General features: G+C 52.0%; 1 protein-coding gene across 1 annotated transcript in view; it reads right to left on the bottom strand.

Annotated features, from left to right (window-relative positions):
* PI16 (peptidase inhibitor 16) overlaps positions 1–23,300 on the bottom strand; it is an 82,700-nt gene that overhangs the window by 4,264 nt on the left and 55,136 nt on the right. The window contains exons 5-6 of the mRNA XM_066572781.1: positions 20,114–20,205; positions 2,277–3,080 (exon numbers count right to left, since the gene is read on the bottom strand). Of these exons, the coding sequence (XP_066428878.1) occupies positions 2,277–3,080; positions 20,114–20,205 (896 nt within the window). The remainder of the gene's footprint in view (positions 1–2,276; positions 3,081–20,113; positions 20,206–23,300) is intronic.

Here is a 23,300-nt window from a genome sequence, read left to right as displayed (position 1 = left end):
GATGGATAGTTGGTGATCAGTCAAAATGGATGGCTAATCAGAGATGGCGGATGGTTGAATGATCAGTGATGAATGAACAGAAATGAGGAATGGTTGTTCATAATAGCTGATCAATGATGGATGGATGGGTTGGATAATCAGTCAAAATAGATGGATAAGTGATGATGGCAGGATGATCATAGATGGTTGGATGATCAGTAATAATTGACGGTCAGCTCTGATGAATGAATACATGGGTGGATGAATGATCAGCAATGATGATTGGTTTGACATGTGGTCAGAATTAATAGATGATCATGGATGATTGATGGACAAGATAGTGGGGAAATTATCACAGAATAATGATGAAAATTAGAGCAAACCTTGTGACAGCAGCTGAATATAGAGGAAGAATTATCAAGACTTCACTATTCTGTATGTTGAAACAGGAGATGACTAAGACTCCCCAATAACAGTGGCAGATATACAGCATTCATTATCCATCTGACCACTGACTCTGGATATTCTGACTATTCTCTGTTACTACACATATGTTCCACATGACTCTAGTTACCTGGCTACTCCCTATAGAATCATGTAGAGGTACAGTATGGGCCCAGAGCCAGGTATAGGGGCTCTATTACAAACCTGGAGGGATTGCATATGCTGCTGTATGGGTCCTTTGTGGGACACTGTATACCCCCCCCCCCCCCCCCCCAAGCATAGGTACAATTATGGGTCCATAGCAGGGTATTGGTTCTCCATTACATGTTTAATAATGCAGATCCATAGTTAGAATTTCCACAGGTTTGGCATGTTTTAATCCTGTTTTTTGCTGTTTCATTGCCTGGTAAAACTTAGTAATGTGTTTATTTTTCATTATTAATGCAAAAGAAACAAAGACTTTTTCACTCCTCTGCCCTCCTTCACAGCCTTCTGCCCTTCTCCACACCCCTCTGCCCTCCTTCACAGCCTTCTGCCCTTCTCCACACCCCTCTGCCCTCCTTCACAGCCTTCTGCCCTTCTCCACACCCCTCTGCCCTCCTTCACTGCCTTCTGCCCTTCTCCACACCCCTCTGCCCTCCTTCACAGCCTTCTGCCCTTCTCCACACCCCTCTGCCCTCCTTCACAGCCTTCTGCCCTTCTCCACACCCCTCTGCCCTCCTTCACAGCCTTCTGCCCTTCTCCACACCCCTCTGCCCTCCTTCACAGCCTTCTGCCCTTCTCCACACCCCTCTGCCCTCCTTCACAGCCTTCTGCCCTTCTCCACACCCCTCTGCCCTCCTTCACAGCCTTCTGCCCTTCTCCACACCCCTCTGCCCTCCTTCACAGCCTTCTGCCCTTCTCCACAATCCTCTGCCCTCCTTCACAGCCTTCTGCCCTTCTCCACACCCCTCTGCCCTCCTTCACAGCCTTCTGCCCTTCTCTACACCCCTCTGCTCTCCTTCACAGCCTTCTGCCCTCCTTCCCCGCCTTCTGCCCTTCTCTACACCCCTCTGCTCTCCTTCACAGCCTTCTGCCCTCCTTCACAGCCTTCTGCCCTTCTCCACACCCCTCTGCCCTCGGGAAACCTTTTCCAATTCCACACCCCTTTTTCCGTCTCCAGACTCATCTTCCTCCTCTATACCCCTCTGTACTTCAGACTCCTCTACCCTCTTCTATACCCCTCTGCCCTTCTCTACAGCCTCTTCCCCCCTCCAGAATCCCCTGTACTTCTCCAGGATCCTCTGCCTCCTCTAGACCCTTCTGTCCTTCACCAGATTCCTCTGTCCCTCTCTAGACACTACTGTCCCCTCAAGACTCATCTGTGTCTCTTCAAAATCTTCTGTCCTCCAAACTTCTCTCTCTCTCCTCCAGACCATTCTGTCGCCCTTTAGTCTCCTTTGTCCCATTTCAAAATCCTTTGTCCTTCTCACAATGACTATGTCTTCTTCAGAATCCTCTATATTCCTCCAGACTCCTTTAGACTCCTCTGTTGCCTCCAGACCCTCTCAGTCCTCTTCTGGACTCCACTTTCCCTACACTGTCTGACTTATGTCACATTCCTAAATTGTATTGGGACCAATTTACTAAGTTGTTTTCCCTTCCCCCTCCCACCCCCACAATCTTTTCTCATTAGAAACCGCTTGGATGGGCATCAGTCTAACTAAGTGCCCCCATTGGCATTGCTTCTTTAAGGTAAACCAGCTGCTGTCACAAAAAAGGACATCAGAGAATGGCAGGTGAAGCACATGTGACTCGTGTCATTGCTGCTGTATCAGGACAGCTTCTCTCATGGTTCTTGGTAGTCATCTTACCTGTGGCAGCGGATTTATAATTCCACCTCATGGAACTGGACTTTTGTTTTTTCCACTTGGATGATGTTAAGTTCATGATTTTCTGCTTCTCCTTCTTATCTTTTGGTGAAGTCTTTGGTGGCTTCGGAATGGAGTCTTTTCTTCTGGCCTGGTCTTGGCTGATCACTGTACGAATGGCGTCCTCCTGGGGTTTTTTGTCCTTGTCTACTAATACAGATACATCTTGAGTTCTCGCTGGCTTTGTAGGGATCATGCTTACTGTTACTGGGAGCATCACTTCTTTTTCTGTTGGTGCATTGGGTTCATCATTTGAGAATGCTTTGTCTATGCTGGTCTTGTCAACATGGAGCGTAGCATCCTTAGGGAGAGAGGGTATCACTGAAGTCGAAAGATATTCTTGACTTGGAGGAGCAATGACTTGACTGGTAGGTTGTATTGGTGTCTGATCTTTGACTTCTGGGCTTGAATTTTCCATTCTCTGTAGAGTGCTTATCTCCAAAGCTTCTGTGCTACGTTGGGTTAAGTCCAACCTCAGGTCTGACGGTGTTGCCTCTGGAGCCTCCTCTGATGGTGTTGATTCTAAATCAGCCTCCGACTGTGTTGGTTTTGCAACCACCTCTGATTGTGTAGCTTCTGGTTCTAGCTCTGACTGTGTCTGCTCTAGAACCGGTTTTGATTGGGTTGTCTCTGGAACCACCTCTGACTGTGTTGGTTCTGGACCCAGCTCTGGTTGTGTAGGTTCTTGTTCCCGCTCTGAATGTGTTGTGCCTGGTGGAGCTGTGCTGGTTTCTTCCTGCTCTAAACCTTTTATCAGATCGCAGATTACAAAAAAGTTTTTGGTTAATTCTGGAGGTAAGTGAAATCTCATAATATCTCGTAACATTTGGTCAAATCGACCATGATAGTAATAAAGTATCTTACTAATCAGGAAGAGAAAACTGAGACTTTATCTGCCTAAACTGAGCCCACTAGTACATATGAGCACACCGCATGGGGTCCAGGGCCAAGTGTGGTGTCTATAGTGGTCTCCCATCTTTCATATCTGTGCTGATAAATGGTTGTAGCTCTTATAACCTTGGGCTCAGTTTTTTCTCTACAATCTCCACCAGGAATTGTATGTACACTGCTGCTTAAAAGTTTGTGAACCCTTCAGAGTTTTCCATATTTCTGCTTATATTTGACCTAAAACTACATCAAATTTTCGCACAAGTCTTAAAAGTAGATGGAGTACCAAATCAAACAAATACATCAATAATATTACATTTGGTAATTGTTTTCTTGAGGAAAACGGTCCAATATCACATATCTGTGAGAGCCTCGTGTGGCGCAGTGTAAGCTCTCACTCACAACCTGAAGGTTGCAAGTTCAAACCCCGAATGGTTCAGGTAGCCGGCTCAAGGTGGACTCAGCCTTCCATCCTTCCGAGGTCGGTAAAATGAGAACCCAGCTTGGTGGGGGGTAATAATAATAATGACCTGAAAGCGCTGCGGAATAAGTTGGCGCTATACAAATACCAAGATTTATTTATTTATTTTTTTATCTGTGTCTTAAGTATGTGAACATTTACTTCCAGTATCTAGTATCAGCAATGACTGCATCTAAAGGTTTCTGGTAATTGTTGATTAGTCCTACCCATGGCTTCGTCTATTCCTCGGTACAGCTTCAGCTCTGCTGTGTTGGTGGGTTTCCTCCCATGAACCGCCCGTTTCAAGCCCTACCACAACATTTCTATAGGATTAAGGTCAGGACGTTGACTTGGCCATTCCAAAACCTTATTTATTCTTCTTTAGTCATTCTTTTGTACAACGACTTGCGTGCTTTGGGTGGTTGTCTTGCTGCATCACCCACAGTCTCTTGAGATCTGGCCCACGGACTGATTTCCTGACATTTTCCTTTAGAACTTGCTGGTATAACTCAGAATTGATTGTTCCACCCATGGTGGCTTGGTGAGATCTCCTGCAGAGGGTAATAATGGTCTTGTCCTCCGTCTGTATGACTGGTGGAGTCCAGATTCTTTAGAGATGGTTTTGTAACCCTTTCCAGCCTGATGAACATCCATAAGTTCTTCTGAGCTTCTCATAATCCTCCTTCTCGTTGTGCCATGATACACTTCCACAAACATGTTGGGAATATCAGACTCTAACAGACCCTTGTGCTTTACGTGAACCTGGTCGCCCCCTCACACCTGATTGCCATCCCACTGATTGACAACTCCTGACTCTAATGTCACCTTCAAATTATCTGCTAACCCTACAGGTTCACATACTTTTGTCACACCCAGACATGTGATATTGCTTCATTCTCTTCAATAAATAAATGATCAAGTCTAATATTTGGGACGTGTTTGTTTGATTTGGTTCTCTTTACCTGCTTTTAGGACTTGTGTAAAATTCTGATTAAGGCCGCCTGAAGACAGCTGGGTTGGATCCCCTGCGAGAGTTCTCACAGCGGGACCAGACCCGAGCCCCTGCAGGGATCAGCGCAGCGCTCACCTCTCCTGCGGCTCCGGCTCTTTGATCTTACGGCTGCTGGCCAGCCTGCGCATGCGCAGAGTGGAGCCGGCGGCCGGGGAGTGACATTTCTGTGCGGGTCTCGCAGAGCATGCCGCGGTTTGTTTTCTGCACGTGATTTCACGCGGACAAATTGCAGCCGTCTGCATAGGATTGTGTTTTCTAATGCAATCCTAGGGCAGCGGCCATGGGCGGAAATTCTTCGGGAAATCCCACCGCGGAATTTCCGCCTGTGTGCAGGGGGCCTTAGTCTTAGGTCAAATATAAGCAGAAATATGGAAAATTCTGAAGGTTTCACAAGGTGTATAGTAGCAGTCTGGCACCTCCACTACTAACCCTACGCTCTCATCTCACAGTATGGAGGACATGTCAGGGTTGGGTAGAAGAACCAAAGAGGTGACTTTGGTAATCATCACAGCTGAAGGGGCGTTCTTTCTCTTTGATCGTGACATGATATTTATTTTTGCCATGTCTGACTGTAGAGGGCAATTTGTGCTTTCAACTGCGGACTGAAGACATTACGAAACCTTTCAATGACACGCGTGCGCCGCGGGATCTGTCTTTTTTTGGAAAGTTCACAAGTTGTTTCAAGAAATTAAAAATTTGGAAAATTCAGAGGCACGGCACTATCCATGAGATCAGAGCCACCCGGCAGACCTAATGCTGGATAGAAGAGGGTCCAAGAGGACCACAGTGACAACCACTGGGAGAAGAACAGAAGAAGACTCGTGTGGAGCAGCTGGCAAAGTCAGATGGGGTGAAGGGTGCTGGGTGAGGAGGAGCCGCAGGAGCTCATGAAGCTTATGGTGACACGGCCAACAAAGTGAGGTCCACTCCTCCGCAGCACTGAGCCCATGCAATATGGCGAAAGGCCTTTTTACACAAGACGATTATCGTTCTCCTGCAGGGTTTTGAACGATAATCATCCTGCATGTAACAGTATGCAGAAACTGAACCAGAATCCGAATGACATATCAGTTGGTGTGAGCTGCAGTCGGTCAGTACAGAGCGGCCGCTGCTTACAGTGATTGTAGAGGGGCGGGAAGAGAACTCTCCCCCAGCCGCCCCGGCCCCCTGCTGACCGCTGCTTACAGCGGGGGGAGAGCAGGGAGAGAACTCTCCTCCAGCCGCCCAGGCCGCCTGATGACCGCTGCTTACAGTGAATGTAGAGCGGCGGAGGAGAGCAGGAAGGAGAACTCTCCTCCAGCCGCCCAGGCCTCCTGCTGGCCGCTGCTTACAGTGAATGTAGAGGGGCGGGGGGAGAGCAGGGAGAGAACTCTCCTCTAGCCGCCTGCTGACCGCTGCTTACATTGAATGTAGAGGGGCGGAGGAGAGCAGGAAGGAGAACTCTCCTCCAGCCGCCCCGGCCTCCTGCTGGCCGCTGCTTACAGTGAAATTAGAGGGGCAGGGGAAGAGCGGGAAGAGATCTCTCCTCCAGCCGCCCAGGCCTCCTGCTGGCCGCTGCTTACAGTGAATGTAGAGGGGCAGAGGGAAGTAGGAAGAGAACTCTCCTCCAGCCGCCCCGGCCTCCTGCTGACCGCTGCTTACAGTGAATGTAGAGGGGTAGAGGAGAGTAGGAAGAGAACTCCCCTCCAGCCGCCCCAGCCCCCTGCTGACCACTGCTTACAGTGAAATTAGAGGGGCAGGGGAAGAGCGGGAAGAGAACTATCCTCCAGCCGCCCCGGCCTCCTGCTGGCCGCTGCTTACAGTGAAATTAGAGGGGCAGGGGAAGAGCGGGAAGAGAACTATCCTCCAGCCGCCCCAGCCGCCTGCTGACCGCTGCTTACAGTGAATATAGAGCGGCGGAGGAGAGCAGGAAGGAGAACTCAACTCCAGCCGCCCCGGCCTCCTGCTGGCCACTGCTTACAGCGGGGGGAGAGCAGAGAGAGAACTCTCCTCCAGGCGCCCAGGCCTCCTGCTGGACGCTGCTTACAGTGAATGTAGAGGGGCGGGGGGAGAGCAGGGAGAGAACTCCCCTCCAGCCGCCCCAGCCGCCTGCTGACCGCTGCTTACATTGAATGTAGAGGGGCGGAGGAGAGCAGGAAGGAGAACTCTCCTCCAGCCGCCTCGGCCTCCTGCTGGCCGCTGCTTACAGTGAAATTACAGGGGCAGGGGAAGAGCGGGAAGAGAACTCTCCTCTAGCCGCCCTGGCCCCCTGCTGACCACTGCTTACAGTGAATGGAGAGGGGCGGGGGAGAGCGGGGAGAGAACTCAACTCAAGGAAAATAATTTTTTTTGGTCCTGTTTTTACTTTTTTAATAGCATTTTCTGTGCAGCATAAACAGTATTTTCAATTTGTTGTGCAGGTTGTTACAGATGAAATAATAGAAAAGTGGGTTTTTAAACTTTTCTTAAACAGAAACTGGAAAGTGTGCAAAAAAGTTTTTATCAAAACAGTTTTATTTATGTTCTCTTTTTTTTTTTACTAATAATGTGTATTTTTTACATTTTTTATGTTCTAGTAGGGGACTAGAACCTGCGATGCTCTGATTGCCATAATACATTGCAGTACTTCTGTACCGCATGGCACCATCATGTACGGGCTATGGCAGACCCAGATGCCATTGTCTGGTGTCCAGTTGTCATGGCAATACATTGGTTCTCTGCAGTTACACCATGGAGGGCTGATGACATCATAGAGGGAGCGCGCTCATTCTGTGAACTCCTTTAATGCCACGATTAATATTGTTCATGGCATGTAAGGGATTAACAGCGGGGCTTGGTGTTCTCGACGATCCCTGGTGTTGCAGCGGGAGGCTGAATGTCAGTCACGGTCAGCTCCCACTGTGAATGCTATGGGCTCAGCTTCTGAGCCTGTGCCATCCATACAACGTAAATGTATGCCCATTTGCCAGAACCCCTTCCCAGCCAGGGCCTACACGTACCTCCTGGGGTGCTAAGGGGCAGAGATCCATGCCATTTGGTTACAGGTGCAGTGCTTACACATTAGGTAGACCCGTAGGTCCTCAATCACAGCACTTGGCTATTTCTGTCAGCCCCATCGGGGCTCTGGCACAAATGATTGATAAACGTGTCCAGTGCAGAGAAGACCTTATTCTACAGTAAAATGTGAAGAAAAAGGCAGAAATGCAACCCCAATTCCAAGAAGTCGGGCCGCTGCGTAAAATGTAAATACGTGTGAAGAAAAAAGATTGCAATGATCTGAAAATCTCATCTAAGCAGAATTTATCCACAGTAAAACATATCAGAGGGGGGGGGGGGGGTGTAAAAATTAAGTCATTTAGAAATTGATGGCAGCTATACATCTCAGAAAACCTGGGACAGAATTACAGAAAGCTGGAAAAGATAATGGTACCGTGTTTCCCCGAAAATAGGACCTATCCTGATAATAAGACCTACCCCAGTTTTCAGGTATGGCTTGAAATAGAAGACGGCGGTGCGGCAAACTGCGTCCCCCCGTCTGACAGCTGAGCTTCTTCCTGGTGATGGGGTTTTGAATACCCCGCCTCCAGCAAAGCGAGCGTTGTGATTGGCTCATCGAGCCCCAGCCAATCACAGACGGCGCTCGATGAGCCAATCACAGCCATTCAGTGATGTCATACTCCCACACTGTGTGGCAGTATACACCAAGCAGCTACCCCCCTCTATACTAAGTGGCTGTGTGAGTGGCCGTCTCATCGGTGTCCCTCACAGGTGTAATCTGCTCCCTCATTTGGCAGTTTGCTACCTGCATGTTGAGGGGATGCAGCTATCTGCCCTCCTTAGTCAGTAAGTACATGGCCATGTTCTGTGATTGTTTTTGTTTTTATATTTTCCCCTTCTGTGATGTATTCCACCATATACTATATCCATCACAACAGCTTCACAGGAGAAGAGTCCGGGGTGAACCAGCCACCTACAGTCCAGACCTTCCACCATATACTACATCCATCACAACAGCATGGCTTCACAGGAGAAGAGTCCGGGGTGAACCGGCCGCCTGCAGTCCAGACCTTCCACCACATACTGCATCCATCACAACAGCATGGCTTCACAGGAGAAGAGTCCGGGGTGAACCAACCACCTGCAGTCCAGACCTTCCACCACATACTACATCCATCACAACAGCATGGCTTCACAGGAGAAGAGTCCGGGGTGAACCGGCCGCCTGCAGTCCAGGCCTTCCCCCACATACCATACTACTTCCATCACAACAGCTTCACAGGAGAAGAGTCTGGGATGAAGCGGCCGCCTGCAGTCCAGACCTTCCACCACATACTACATCCATCACAACAGCATGGCTTCACAGGAGAAGAATCCGGGGTGAACCGGCCGCTTGCAGTCAAGACCTTCCACAATATACTACATCCATCACAACAGCTTCGATTCAAAGCAGAAGAGTCTGGGGGGAAACTGGCTGCCTGCAGTCCAGACCTTCCACCCTATACTGCATCCATCACTACAGCATGGCCTCACAGGAGAAGAGTCCGTCATGAACCGGCCACCGGGAGTCCAGACCTTCCACCATATAATACAACCATCACAACAGCTTTATAGGAAAAGAGTCCGGGGTGAACCAGCCACCTGCAGTCCAGACCTTCCACCATATACTGCATCCCTCAAAACAGCATGGCTTTACAGGAGAAGAGTCCGGGGTGAACCGGGCGCCTGCAGTCCGGGCCTTCCACCATATACTACATCCATCACAACAGCTTCACAGGAGAAGAGTCCGGGGTGAACCGGCCGCCTACAGTCCAGACCTTCCATCATATACTGCATCCATCACAACAGCATGGCTTCATAGGAGAAGAGTCCGGGGTGAACCGGCCGCCTGCAGTCCAGGCCTTCCCCCACATACCATACTACTTCCATCACAACAGCTTCACAGGAGAAGAGTCCGGGGTGAACCGTCTGCCTGCAGTCCAGACCTTCAACCGTGTACTACATCCATCACAACAGCTTCACAGGAGAAGAGTCTGGGGTGAACCGGCCGCCTGCCATCCAGACCTTCCACCATATACTACAGCCATCACAACAGCTTCACAGGAGAAGAGTCCGGGGTGAACTGGCCACCTGCAGTCTAGACCTTCCACCATATACTACATCACTCACAACAGATTCACAGGAGAAGAGTCCGGGGTGAACCGGCTGCCTGCAGTCCAGACCTTCCACCCTATACTGTATCCATCACTACAGCATGGCCTCACAGGAGAAGAGTCCATCATGAACCGGCCACCGGGAGTCCAGACCTTCCACCATATAATACATCCATCACAACAGCTTTATAGGAAAAGAGTCCGAGGTGAACCGGCCGCCTGCCGTCCAGACCTTCCACCATATACTATATCCATCACAACAGCATGGCTTCACAGGAGAAGAGTCCGGGGTGAACCGGCCACCTGCAGTCCAGACCTCCCACCATATACTGCATCCCTCAAAACGGCATGGCTTCACTGGAGAAGAGTCCGGGGTAAACTGGCCGCCTGCAGTCAAGACCTTCCACAATATACTACATCCATCACAACACCATGGTTTCACAGGTGAGGAGTCCGGGGTGAACCGGCCGCCTGCAGTCCAGACCTTCCACCATATACTGCATCTATCACAACAGCTTAACAGGAGAAGAATCCTGGGTGAACTGGCCGCTTGCAGTCCGAACCTTCCACCATATACTACATCCATCACAACAGCTTCATAGGAGAAGAGCCCAGGGTGAACCGGCTGCCTGCAGTCCAGACCTTCCACCATATACTGCATCCATCACAACAGCTTCACAGTAGAAGAGTCGGAAGTGAACCGGCCGCCTGCCATCCAGACCTTCCACCATATACTACATCCATCACAACAGCTTCACAGGAGAAGAGTCCGGGGTGAACTGGTCACCTGCAGTCCAGACCTTCCACCATATACTACATCCATCAAACCAGCTTCACAGGAGAAGATTCCAGGGTGAACCGGCCGCCTGCAGTCCAGACCTTCCACCATATACTACATCCATCACAACAGCTTCACAGGAGAAGAGTCCGGGGTGAACCGGCCACCTGCAGTCCAGACCTTCCCCCATATACTGCATCCATCACAACTGCATGGCTTCACAGGAGAAGAGTCCGGGGTGAACCGACCACCTGCAGTCCAGACCTTCCACCATATACTGCATCCATCACAACAGCATGGCTTCACAGGAGAAGAGTCCGGGGTGAACCGGCTACCTGCAGTCCAGACCTTCCACCATATACTACATCCATCACAACAGCTTCACAGGAGAAGAGTCCGGGGTGAACCAGCCGCCTGCAGTCCAGACCTTCCCCCATATACTGCATCCATCACAACTGCATGGCTTCACAGGAGAAGAGTCCGGGGTGAACCGACCACCTGCAGTCCAGACCTTCCACCATATACTGCATCCATCACAACAGCATGGCTTCACAGGAGAAGAGTCCGGGGTGAACCGACCACCTGCAGTCCAGACCTTCCCCCATATACTGCATCCATCACAACAGCATGGCTTCACAGGACAAGATGATGGAGTGAACCGGCCGCCTGCAGTTCAGATCTCCCGCCAATAGTGCGTTATGAAATGAAAATTTCAGCAGAGACAACTGAAGACTGCCAACGGAGCAGCTAAAAACCTACATCCGACAAGAACGGGACAACATTCCTCTCCAAAAGCCCAGCAATTGGTCTCTTCACTTCCCAGAAGATGGCATACTACACATCGGTAAACTCAGCCCCGCCCCAACTTTTGTGAGATTTGTTGCTGTCATCAATTTCTACATGAGTTGTAAATAAACTGGAACAGTGTCCCCCTCCATCTGATATGTTCTACTATGAATAAAATATCATTAATTGAGTTCTCCGAATCATTGCAATCTTTTTTACTTTAGACAGTGGCCCAACATTTTTGGAATTGAGGTTATACATTGATAAATGTGTGTTAATGACGCGCGGATTTTCCCTCAAGGTCTACATGGGAACACTTAAGAAGCTGCCTTAGAATAGTTCCAGTTGTGGCCCCCAACAGTAGTACAATGGAGAGAGCCATGAAAAGTGTTCTCCCTCCGAGCAACCCCTCTAGCTCATAGAACGTTAAGGGAATCCCTCTCTAGTGTTTAGTCCGCTCTCTTCCAGACTCCTGGACTTGTGATCGGCCCGTAGGGGAGCCCTTACATGGGGTGTCTTCCATCTATGGCCCGAGCAGCCCTTACATGGAGTGTCTACCATCTACGGCCCGGGCAGCCCTTACATGGGGTGTCTTCAATCTACAGCCTGGGCAGCCTTTACATGGGGTGTCTTCAAACTATGGCCTGGTTAGCCCTTAAATGGGGTGTCTTCCATCTGCAACCCAATCAACCATTACATAGAGTGGCTTCCATCTACGACCCGCTCAGACCTTACATGGGGTGTCTTCCATCAATGGCCCAGGCAGCCCTTACATGGGGTGTCTTTCATTTACGTCCCGCTCAGCCCTTACATGGGATGTATTCCATCTACGATCTGCTCAGCCCTTACATGGAGTGTCTTACATCTACGTCCAGCTCAGCCCTTACATGGGGTGTCTTCCATCTACAGCCAGGGCAGGCCTTACATGGGATGTCTTCCATCTATGACCCGTTCAGACCTTACATGGGGTGTCTTCCATCTACGTCCTGCTCAGCCCTTACATGGGGTGTCTTCCATCTACGACCCGCTCAGACCTTACATGGGGTGTCTTCCATCTACGACCTGCTCAGCCCTTACATGGGGTGTCTTCCATCTACGACCTGCTCAGCCCTTACATGGAGTGTCTTCTATCTACGTCCTGCTCAGCCCTTACATGGGGTGTCTTCCATCTACGGCCAGGGCAGGCCTTACATAGGATGTCTTCCATCTATGACCCGCTCAGACCTTACATGGGGTGTCTTTCATTTACGTCCCGCTCAGCCCTTACATGGGGTGTCTTCTATCTACGACCAGCTCAGCCCTTACATGGGATGTATTCCATCTACGATCTGCTCAGCCCTTACATGGAGTGTCTTACATCTACGTCCAGCTCAGCCCTTACATGGGGTGTCTTCCATCTACAGCCAGGGCAGGCCTTACATGGGATGTCTTCCATCTATGACCCGCTCAGACCTTACATGGGGTGTCTTTCATCTACGGCCCGGTCAGCCATTACATCGGTTGTCTTCCATCTATGGCCTGGGCAGCCCTTATATGGGATGTCTTCCATCTATGACCCGCTTAGCCCTTACATGCGTTTTTTTCCATCTATGGCCTGCTCAGTCCTTACATGGGATGTCTCCATCTACGGCCCGCTCAGACCTTACATGGGGTGTCTTTCATCTACGGCCTGGGCAGCCCTTACATGGGGTGTCTTCCATCTACAACCCGCTTAGCCCTTACATGGGTATTTTACATCTACGACCCGCTTAACCCTTACATGGGGTGTCTTTAATCTATGACCTACTCAGCCCTTACATGGGGTGTCTTCCATCTATGACCTGCTCAGCCCTTACATGGGATGTCTTCCATCTACGGTTAGGGCAGCCCTTACATAGGTGTCTTCCATCTACGACTCGCTAAGCCCTTACATGGAGTATCTTCCATCTACGGCCTGGGCAGCCCTTGCATGGGGTGTCTTCCATCTACGACCGGCTTAGCCCTTACATGGGGTGTCTTTCATCTAAGGCCTGGGCAGCCCTTACATGGGGTATATTCCATCTACGGCCCACTCAGTCCTTACATGGGATGTCATCCATCTACGTCCCGCTCAGCCCTTACATGGGTGTTTTCCATCTACGATCCGCTTAGCCCTCACATGGGGTGTCTTCCATCTACGACCTGCTCAGCCCTTACATGGGGTGTCATCCATCGACGGCCAGGGCAGCCCTTACATGGGGTGTCTTCCATCTACGGCCCGCTCAGTCCTTACATGGGATGTCTTCCATCTACGACCTCCTCAGCCCTTACATGGAGTATCTTCCATCTACATCCTGCTCAGCCCTTACATGGAGTATCTTCCATCTACATCCTGCTCAGCCCTTACATGGGGTGTCTTCCATCTACGGCCAGGGCAGGCCTTACATGTGATGTCTTCCATCTATGACCCGCTCAGACCTTACATGGGGTGTCTTTCATCTACTGCCTGTGCATCACTTACATGGGGTGTCTTTCATCTACGGCCCGGTCAGCCCTTACATCGTGTGTCTTCCATCTACGGGCTAGGCATGCCTTACATGGGATGTCTTCCATCTACGACCCGATTAGCCCTTACATGGGTGTTTTCCATCTGCAGCCCGCTCAGTCCTTACATGGGATGTCTTCCATCTACGACCTGCTCAGACCTTACATAGGGTGTCTTCCATATACGACCCGCTTAACCCTTACATGGGGTGTCTTCCATCTGTGACCTGCTCAGCCATTACATGGGGTGTCTTCCATCTATGACCTGCTCAGCCCTTACATGGGGTCTCTTCCATCTACGGTCAGGGCAGCCGTTACATGGGGTGTCTTCTATCTATAACTCGCTCAGCCCTTACATGAAGTTTCTTCCATCTACGGCCTGGGCAGCCCTTACATGGGGTGTCTTCCATCTACGACCCGCTTACCCCTTACATGGGGTGTCTTTCATCTACGGCCTGGGCATCACTTACATGGGGTGTCTTCCATCTACGACCCGGTCAGCCCTTACATGGGGTGTCTTCCATCTACGACCTGCTCAGCCCTTACATTGGGTGTCTTTTTCAATCTACGGCCAGAGCAGCCCTTACATGGGGTGTATTCCATCTACGGCCCGCTCAGTCCTTACATGGGATGTCATCCATCTACGACCCGCTCAGACCTTACTTGGGTGTTTTCCATCTACGACCCGCTTAGCCCTCACATGGGGTGTCTTCCATCTACGGCCCGCTCAGTCCTTACATGGGGTGTGTTCCATCTACGATCTGGGCAGCCTTTACATGGGTGTCTTCCATCTATGACCCGCTCAGGCCTTACATTGAGTGTCTTCAATCTACGGCCTGGGCAGCCCTTACATGGGTGTTTTCCGTCTACGACCCGCTTAGCCCTTACATGGGGTGTCTTCCATCTACGGCCCGCTCAGTCCTTACATGGGATGTCTTCCATCTACGACCCGCTCAGCCCTTATAAGGGGTGTTTTTCCATCTCCGGCCTGGGCATCACTTACATGGGGTGCCTTCAAACAACGGCCTGGTCAGCCTTTACATGGGGTGTCTTTAATCTACGACCCGCTCAGATCTTACATGGGGTGTCTTCAATCTATGACCTGCTCAGCTCCTACATCGGGTGTCTTCCATCTACGGCCAGGGCAGCCCTTAGATGGGGTGTCTTCTATCTACGACCTGGGCAGTCCATACATGGGGTGTCTTCCATCTATCACTCGCTCAGCCCTTACATGGAATGTCCTAAATCTAGGGCCTGGGCATCACTTACATGGGGTGTCTTCCATCTACGGCCTGGGCATCACTTACATGGGGTGTCTTCCCTCTACGGCTTGGGCAGCACTTACATGGGGTGTCTTCCATCTACAGCCCGGGCAGCCCCTGCATGGGGTGTCTTCCATCTCAGCCCTTACACGGGGTGTCTTCCATCTACGACCTGCTCAGCCCTTACATGGGGTGTTTTCCATCTATGGCCTGGGCAGCCCTTACATAGGGTGTGTTCTATCTACGACAAGCCCATCCCTTACATAGGGTGTCTTTCGTCTACGGCCACGGCAGCACTTACATGGGGTGTCTTCCATCTACGGCCTGCTCAGCCCTTACATGGGGTGACTTCCATCTACCGCCTCGTCAGCCCTTACATTGGGTGTCTTCCATCTATGGCCCGGGCAGCCCCTACATGAGGTGTCTTCCATCTGTGGCCCGGGCAGCCATCACATGGGATGTCTTGCATCTACGACCCGCTCAGCACTTACATGGGGTGTCTTCCATCTGCAGCCCGAGCAGCCTCTACATAGGGTGTCTTCCATCTGCGGCCCGCTTAACCCTTACATGGGTGTTTTCCATCTACGTCCCGCTTAGCCCATACATGGGGTGTCTTCCATCTACGACCTGCTCAGCCCTTACATGGGGTGTCTTCCATCTATGCCCACGGCAGCCCTTACATGGGTGTCTTCCATCTACGGCCCGCTCAGTCCTTACATGGGATGTCTTCCATCTACGACCTCCTCAGCCCTTACATGGAGTATCTTCCATCTACATCCTGCTCAGCCCTTACATGGGGTGTCTTCCATCTACGGCCAGGGCAGGCCTTACATGTGATGTCTTCCATCTATGACCCGCTCAGACCTTACCTGGGGTGTCTCATCTACGGCCTAGGCATGCCTTACATGGGATGTCTTCCATCTACGACCCGATTAGCCCTTACATGGGTGTTTTCCATCTACGGCCCGCTCAGTCCTTACATGGGATGTCTTCCATCTACGACCTGCTCAGACCTTACATAGGGTGTCTTCCATATACGACCTGCTTAACCCTTACATGGGGTGTCTTCCATCTGTGACCTGCTCAGCCATTACATGGGGTGTCTTCCATCTATGACCTGCTCAGCCCTTACATGGGGTCTCTTCCATCTACGGTCAGGGCAGCCGTTACATGGGGTGTCTTCTATCTATAACTCGCTCAGCCCTTACATGAAGTTTCTTCCATCTACGGCCTGGGCAGCTCTTACATGGGGTGTCTTCCATCTACGACCCGCTTACCCCTTACATGGGGTGTCTTTCATCTACGGCCTGGGCATCACTTACATGGGGTGTCTTCCATCTACGACCCGGTCAGCCCTTACATGGGGTGTCTTCCATCTACGACCTGCTCAGCCCTAACATTGGGTGTCTTTTTCAATCTACGGCCAGAGCAGCCCTTACATGGGGTGTATTCCATCTACAGCCCGCTCAGTCCTTACATGGGATGTCATCCATCTACGACCCGCTCAGACCTTACTTGGGTGTTTTCCATCTACGACCCGCTTAGCCCTCACATGGGGTGACTTCCATCTACGACCTGCTCAGCCTTTACATGGGGTGTCTTCCATCTACGGCCCGCTCAGTCCTTACATGGGGTGTGTTCCATCTACGATCTGGGCAGCCTTTACATGGGTGTCTTCCATCTATGACCCGCTCAGGCCATACATTGAGTGTCTTCAATCTACGGCCTGGGCAGCCCTTACATGGGTGTTTTCCGTCTACGACCCGCTTAGCCCTTACATGGGGTGTCTTCCATCTACGGCCCGCTCAGTCCTTACATGGGATGTCTTCCATCTACGACCCACTCAGCCCTTATATGGGGTGTTTTTCCATCTACGACCTGGGCATCACTTACATGGGGTGTCTTCGATCTACGGCCTGGTCAGCCCTTACATGGGGTGTCTTTAATCTACGACCTGCTCAGATCTTACATGGGGTGTCTTCAATCTATGACCTGCTCAGCTCCTACATCGGGTGTCTTCCATCTACGGCCAGGGCAGCCCTTAGATGGGGTGTCTTCTATCTACGACCTGGGCAGCCCATACATGGGGTGTCTTCCATCTATGACCTGGTCAGCCCTTACATGGGGTGTCTTCCATCTACGACCTGCTCAGCCCTTACATTGGGTGTATTTTTCAATCTACGGCCAGAGCAGCCCTTACATGGGGTGTATTCCATCTACGGCCCACTCAGTCCTTACATGGGATGTCATCCATCTACGACCCGCTCAGACCTTACTTGGGTGTTTTCCATCTACGACCCGCTTAGCCCTCACATGGGGTGTCTTCCATCTACGACCTGCTCAGCCTTTACATGGGGTGTCTTCCATCTACGGCCCGCTCAGTCCTTACATGGGATGTCATCCATCTACGACCCGCTCAGACCTTACTTGGGTGTTTTCCATCAACGACCCGCTTAGCCCTCACATGGGGTGACTTCCATCTATGACCTGCTCAGCCTTTACATGGTGTGTCTTCCATCTACGGCCCGCTCAGTCCTTACATGGGGTGTGTTCCATCTACGATCTGGGCAGCCTTTACATGGGTGTCTTCCATCTATGACCCGCTCAGGCCTTACATTGAGTGTCTTCAATCTACGGCCTGGCAGCCCTTACATGGGTGTTTTCCGTCTACGAGCCGCATAGCCCTTACATGGGGTGTCTTCCATCTACGGCCCGCTCAGTCCTTACATGGGATGTCTTCCATCTACGACCTGCTCAGTCCTTATATGGGGTGTTTTTCCATCTACGACCTGGGCATCACTTACATGGGGTGTCTTCGATCTACGGCCTGGTCAGCCCTTACATGGGGTGTCTTTAATCGACGACCTGCTCAGCCCTTACATGGAGTGTCCTAAATCTAGGGCCTGGGCATCACTTACATGGGGTGTCTTCCATCTACGGCCTGGGCATCACTTACATGGGGTGTCTTCCCTCTACGGCTTGGGCAGCACTTACATGGGGTGTCTTCCATCTACAGCCCGGGCAGCCCCTGCATGGGGTGTCTTCCATCTCAGCCCTTACACGAGGTGTCTTCCATCTACGACCTGCTCAGCCCTTACATGGGGTGTTTTCCATCTATGGCCTGGGCAGCCCTTACATAGGGTTTGTTCTATCTACGACAAGCCCATCCCTTACATAGGGTGTCTTTCATCTACGGCCACGGCAGCACTTACATGGGGTGTCTTCCATCTACGGCCTGCTCAGCCCTTACATGGGGTGACTTCCATCTACCGGCTCGTCAGCCCTTACATTGGGTGTCTTCCATCTATGGCCCGGGCAGCCCCTACATGGGGGGTCTTCCATCTGCGGCCCGGGCAGCCCTCACATGGGATGTCTTGCATCTACGACCCGCTCAGCACTTACATGGGGTGTCTTCCATCTGCGGCCCGAGCAGCCTCTACATAGGGTGTCTTCCATCTACGGCCCGCTTAGCCCTTACATGGGTGTTTTCCATCTACGACCCGCTTAGCCCATACATGGGGTGTCTTCCATCTACGACCTGCTCAGCCCTTACATGGGGTGTCTTCCATCTATGCCCACGGCAGCCCTTACATGGGTGTCTTCCATCTACGGCCCGCTCAGTCCTTACATGGGTTGTCTTCCATCTACGACCTCCTCAGCCCTTACATGGAGTATCTTCCATCTACATCCTGCTCAGCCCTTACATGGAGTATCTTCCATCTACATCCTGCTCAGCCCTTACATGGGATGTCTTCCATCTACGGCCAGGGCAGGCCTTACATGTGATGTCTTCCATCTATGACCCGCTCAGACCTTACATGGGGTGTCTTTCATCTACTGCCTGTGCATCACTTACATGGGGTGTCTTTCATCTACGGCCCGGTCAGCCCTTACATCGTGTGTCTTCCATCTACAGCCTAGGCATGCCTTACATGGGATGTCTTGCATCTACGACCCGATTAGCCCTTACATGGGTGTTTTCCATCTACGACCCGCTTAGCCCATACATGGGGTGTCTTCCATCTATGCCCACGGCAGCCCTTACATGGGGTGTCTTCCATCTACGACCTGCTCAGCCCTTACATGGGGTGTCTTCCATCTATGCCCACGGCAGCCCTTACATGGGTATCTTCCATCTACGGCCCGCTCAGTCCTTACATGGGATGTCTTTTATCTACGACCTGCTCAGCCCTTACATGGGGTGTCTTTCATCTACGGCCCGGTCAGCACTTACGTGGGGTGTCTTCCATCTACTGCATGGGTAGCACTTACATGGGGTGTCTTCCTTTACGGCCCGGTCAGCCCGTACATTGGGTGTCTTCCATCTACGGCCTGAGCAGCCCTTACATGGGGTATATTCCATCTACGGCCCGCTCAGTCCTTACATGGGATATCATCCATCTACGACCCACTCAGCCCTTACATGGGGTATCTTTCATCTACGGCCTGGGCATCACTTACATGGGGTGTCTTCCATCTACACCCCGGTCAGCCCTTACATGGGGTGTCTTCCATCTACGACCCGCTTAGCCCTTACATGGGTGTTTTCCATCTACGACCCGCTTTGCCCTCACAAGGGGTGTCTTCCATCTACGACCCGCTCAGCCCTTACATGGAGTGTCTTCCACCTATGGCCCGGGCAGCCCTTACATGGGGTGTCTTCCATCTACGACAAGCTCATCCCTTACATGGGGTGTCTTCCATCTATGGCCCGGGCAGCCCTTACATGGGGTGTCTTCCATCTACGGCCCGGGCAGCCCTTACATGGGGTGTCTTCCATCTACGGCCCGGGCAACCCTTACATGGGGTGTCTTCCATCTATGGACCGGGCAGCCCTTACATGGGGTGTCTTCCATCTATGGCCCGGGCAGCCCCTACATGGGGTGTCTTTCATCTACTCAGAGTCCACTGCTTTTGAGAGAATTATTTGCTGTGTACACAAGTGTTGGCGCTGTGGACCTACCTGCGCACAATGAGCCTTGGCAGATGTAAGAGGTGGGGCAGGATGAACAGGCCTCTCCAGGGGTGTAGGGCATCTCTCCCTGGAAGTTGCCCCTGTGGAATGTAGATGAGATGAGTTTAGCGATCACTTTATTTCGCACGCAGCGCTCTTCACGGATTTCTAATGGGAATATTTATTGATATCCACATTGGAAATATCAGACCGGGTTTTATGCCATGTGAACCTAGAGGGGTTGTAGCAGAGGTTACAGCCCACCCACATCATAGCGGATACATTGCTGATCAGTGGGGGGCTCATCGCCGATCTCAAGGACGGGGCTCCTGTGCCCCATCCGCACTGCGGGGTTACCGTTACACATTGGCCTCCGGTTTATTCTAGTAGATGCCCCTCTCGGGGCTGATAGACTATATGGCCCCTCGCTTCATCTGCATTGCACTTGGCTGTGGGCCGCTGTCACTATAGGGGATCGGCCTTCACACTAGCTCTATTTACCAATTGGGCGCATTCCTCTGACTATCCATCCTGATGACGTTATTGGTCAGCGCCACCAACAGATCCCCGGTAGCGGGCCTCTTTAACCCATTGCATCCACCGTAGGCATCGGGTGCTTTCATTCTTGTATCTCCTGTCCGTTTTGTAGCCCCGCCCTTTTAATAATCATCAATCAATTGGTTTTTAGGCTAGTGTCACACGGGCGATCGCGATTTTGCCACAAGGAAATCGAGGTAAAATTGCGTCTCTGTTCCTGCGAATTTTGCGCGTCGGCAATGTTTTTCTTGAGTATAATCTCGCAGCGCCGCCGCCGCCGATGAGACGGTTTTTTATCAAGTAAGTCAACAGGACTTTCTAATGTTGAAATCGCATCACACGACAATCGCATGTTTGTGCGTTGTAATGCGATAAATAGGGGGCTCCGTGGGGCAACATGAGAGACGATTAAATGAAGAAAACTCGCTCTTCGCAGAAAGATAGGGCGCAACACGATTTTTTTTCTCTCGCAACATCGCATGAGTGAAAACCGCTAATGTGGAGGAAACTATTGAAAATCACTGCTTTCATAATTCTGCTTTTTTCCTCGCTCTCGTAGCCTTAGGCCGCCTCCAGAATTCTCGCGGTGGCACCCGACCCGAGCCCCTGCAGGGACCAGCGGGGCACTCACCTGCTCCCGCAGCTCCGGATCTTTCATGTGCCAGCAGCTGGCACATGCGCAGAGCGGAGCCGGCGGCCGGGGAGTGACATTTCTGTGCGGGGCTCTGCGAGATCTGTACAGAAACAGAGCATGCCGCGGTTTGTTTTTCGTGTGATTTCGCGCAGACAAACCGCGGCCGTCTGCATAGGATTGCGTATTGTAATGCCATCCTATGCAGGCGTGTATGGGCAGACATTCTGCAGGAATCCCGTGTGCAGGCGGTCTAAGGGTGCGGCGCTCTGTGAAGGGCTTCTGGTCATTCTGATCCCCCTGTGATTTGTCCCTGTAGAGAGGGGGAGATGGAACGGAGCGCTGGCTGTAGAAGCGTGGCTGCTGCATTCAGTGGGGCTGCGGAGAGAGTCGAGCGGCACACACTTGGGTATTTACGTCAACGCCACTGAAATAAATGGAGCTTCAGCGCGCTTACATGACCGGCGCTCCATTTATTCTGACGTCACTGGGGGGACCCCCACAATCACAGTCAGAGGGGGGCACAGGAGTCCTCCAGATCAGCAGGGGTCTCAATGGTGAGCAGCAAGTGATGCCCTCTATCCTGTGGGAGTCCTAAGGACGGGGAGAGCTGGTGATTGTGGTGCAACCCCTGTAAGGTCGTGGTCAGGACTAGCTGTGATTTGGGTCAGAGTTAGGCCTTATTCACACAAGCGTGAAACGCACTCTATATTACTTGCGCAAAAACCCCCACAGCTAATAGAACCAATGGATTCCTATGAAAACCCCACAACTGAAATTCCCTGCTGCGTGAAAAGATAGGACCTGAGGTATATGGTGCGCCAGGCGCAGGAGTGTCCATGGACTGCTATGGGAGCCAGACAACAAGGGGGGAGGAGATTAATTCGGTAAACCTTCCAATTGTTTAGTGTAAACAGGAGAGGAAAGGAGGAACAGGATAGGAAGGGAGATAAGGGGGATGGAGTGCTGCCCAGGGAGGGTGTGCTGTTAGGGGATAGAGTGTTGCCGGGGGAGGGTGTGCTGCTAGGGGAGGGAGTGCTGCTAGGGGAGGGTGTGCTGCCGGGGGAGGGAGTGCTGCCGGGAGAGGGAGTGCTGCTAGGGAAGGGTGTGCTGCCAGGGGAGGGCAAGCTGCTAGGGAAGGTAGTGCTGCCAGGGGAGACAATGCTGCCGGGGGAGGGTGTGCAGCTGGGGAGGGTGCGCTGCTAGGGAGGGTGTGCTGCTGGGGAGGGGGAGTGCTGCTAGGGGAAGCAGGGCTGCCAAGGGAAGGTGTGCTGCCAGGGGAGGGCATGCTGCCAAGGGAGGGAGTGCTGCTAGGGAAGGGAGTGCTGCCGGGGGAGGGTGTGCTGCCGGGGGAGGGTGTGCTGCCGGGGGAAGGAGTGCTGCTAGGGGAAGGAGTGCTGCTTGGGGAAGGAGTCCTGCCGGGGGAGGGCGTGCTGCCGGGGGAGGGTGTGCTGCCGGGGGAGGGTGTGCTGCTAGGGGAAGGAGTGCTGCTTGGGGAAGGAGTCCTGCTGGGGGAGGGCGTGCTGCCGAGGAGGGGCGTGCTGCCTGGGGAGGGTGTGCTGCCATGTAGCTAAACTCAGAGGCACATTTTAAATGTCCCGCTGTAAGCTTCTGTTATATCTTGTGGGGATGATGGGACTAACATGAGTTTACAATGAGACATTTAAAATGTGCTGATCAGCTGTACCCGAATGAGGAATTCCCCATAAAGGGCAGAGAAATTACTCTGCAGGGGAACATCTCTCTCCCTGCAGTGGGGAAAGAGAGATATAGGAAAGCCCTGGGGGAACCCCCTTCTCTGCAGGGCTTCCCTTCATCTCAGCCGGGATTCCCCTGCAGGTAGAGAATAAGGAAATACCTGTAGCGGGGAGAGAGAGGAGAGTGGGGCTAGAGGGTGTCCCTGAGTGCGGGGGCAGAGGGGAGTGAGTCTAGAGCACTTCCCTGAGTGTGGAGAGAGAGAGAGAGAGGGGAGTGGGGCTAGAGGGCTTCCCTGGGTGCGGGGGCAGAGGGGAGTGGGGCTAGAGGGCT

This window comes from Eleutherodactylus coqui, chromosome 7, assembly GCF_035609145.1.
Source record: "Eleutherodactylus coqui strain aEleCoq1 chromosome 7, aEleCoq1.hap1, whole genome shotgun sequence".
NCBI classification, from domain to species: Eukaryota; Metazoa; Chordata; class Amphibia; order Anura; family Eleutherodactylidae; genus Eleutherodactylus; species Eleutherodactylus coqui.
Note: the sequence above shows the minus strand (reverse complement) of the source record. Positions and strands in the feature narration are given on the sequence as shown.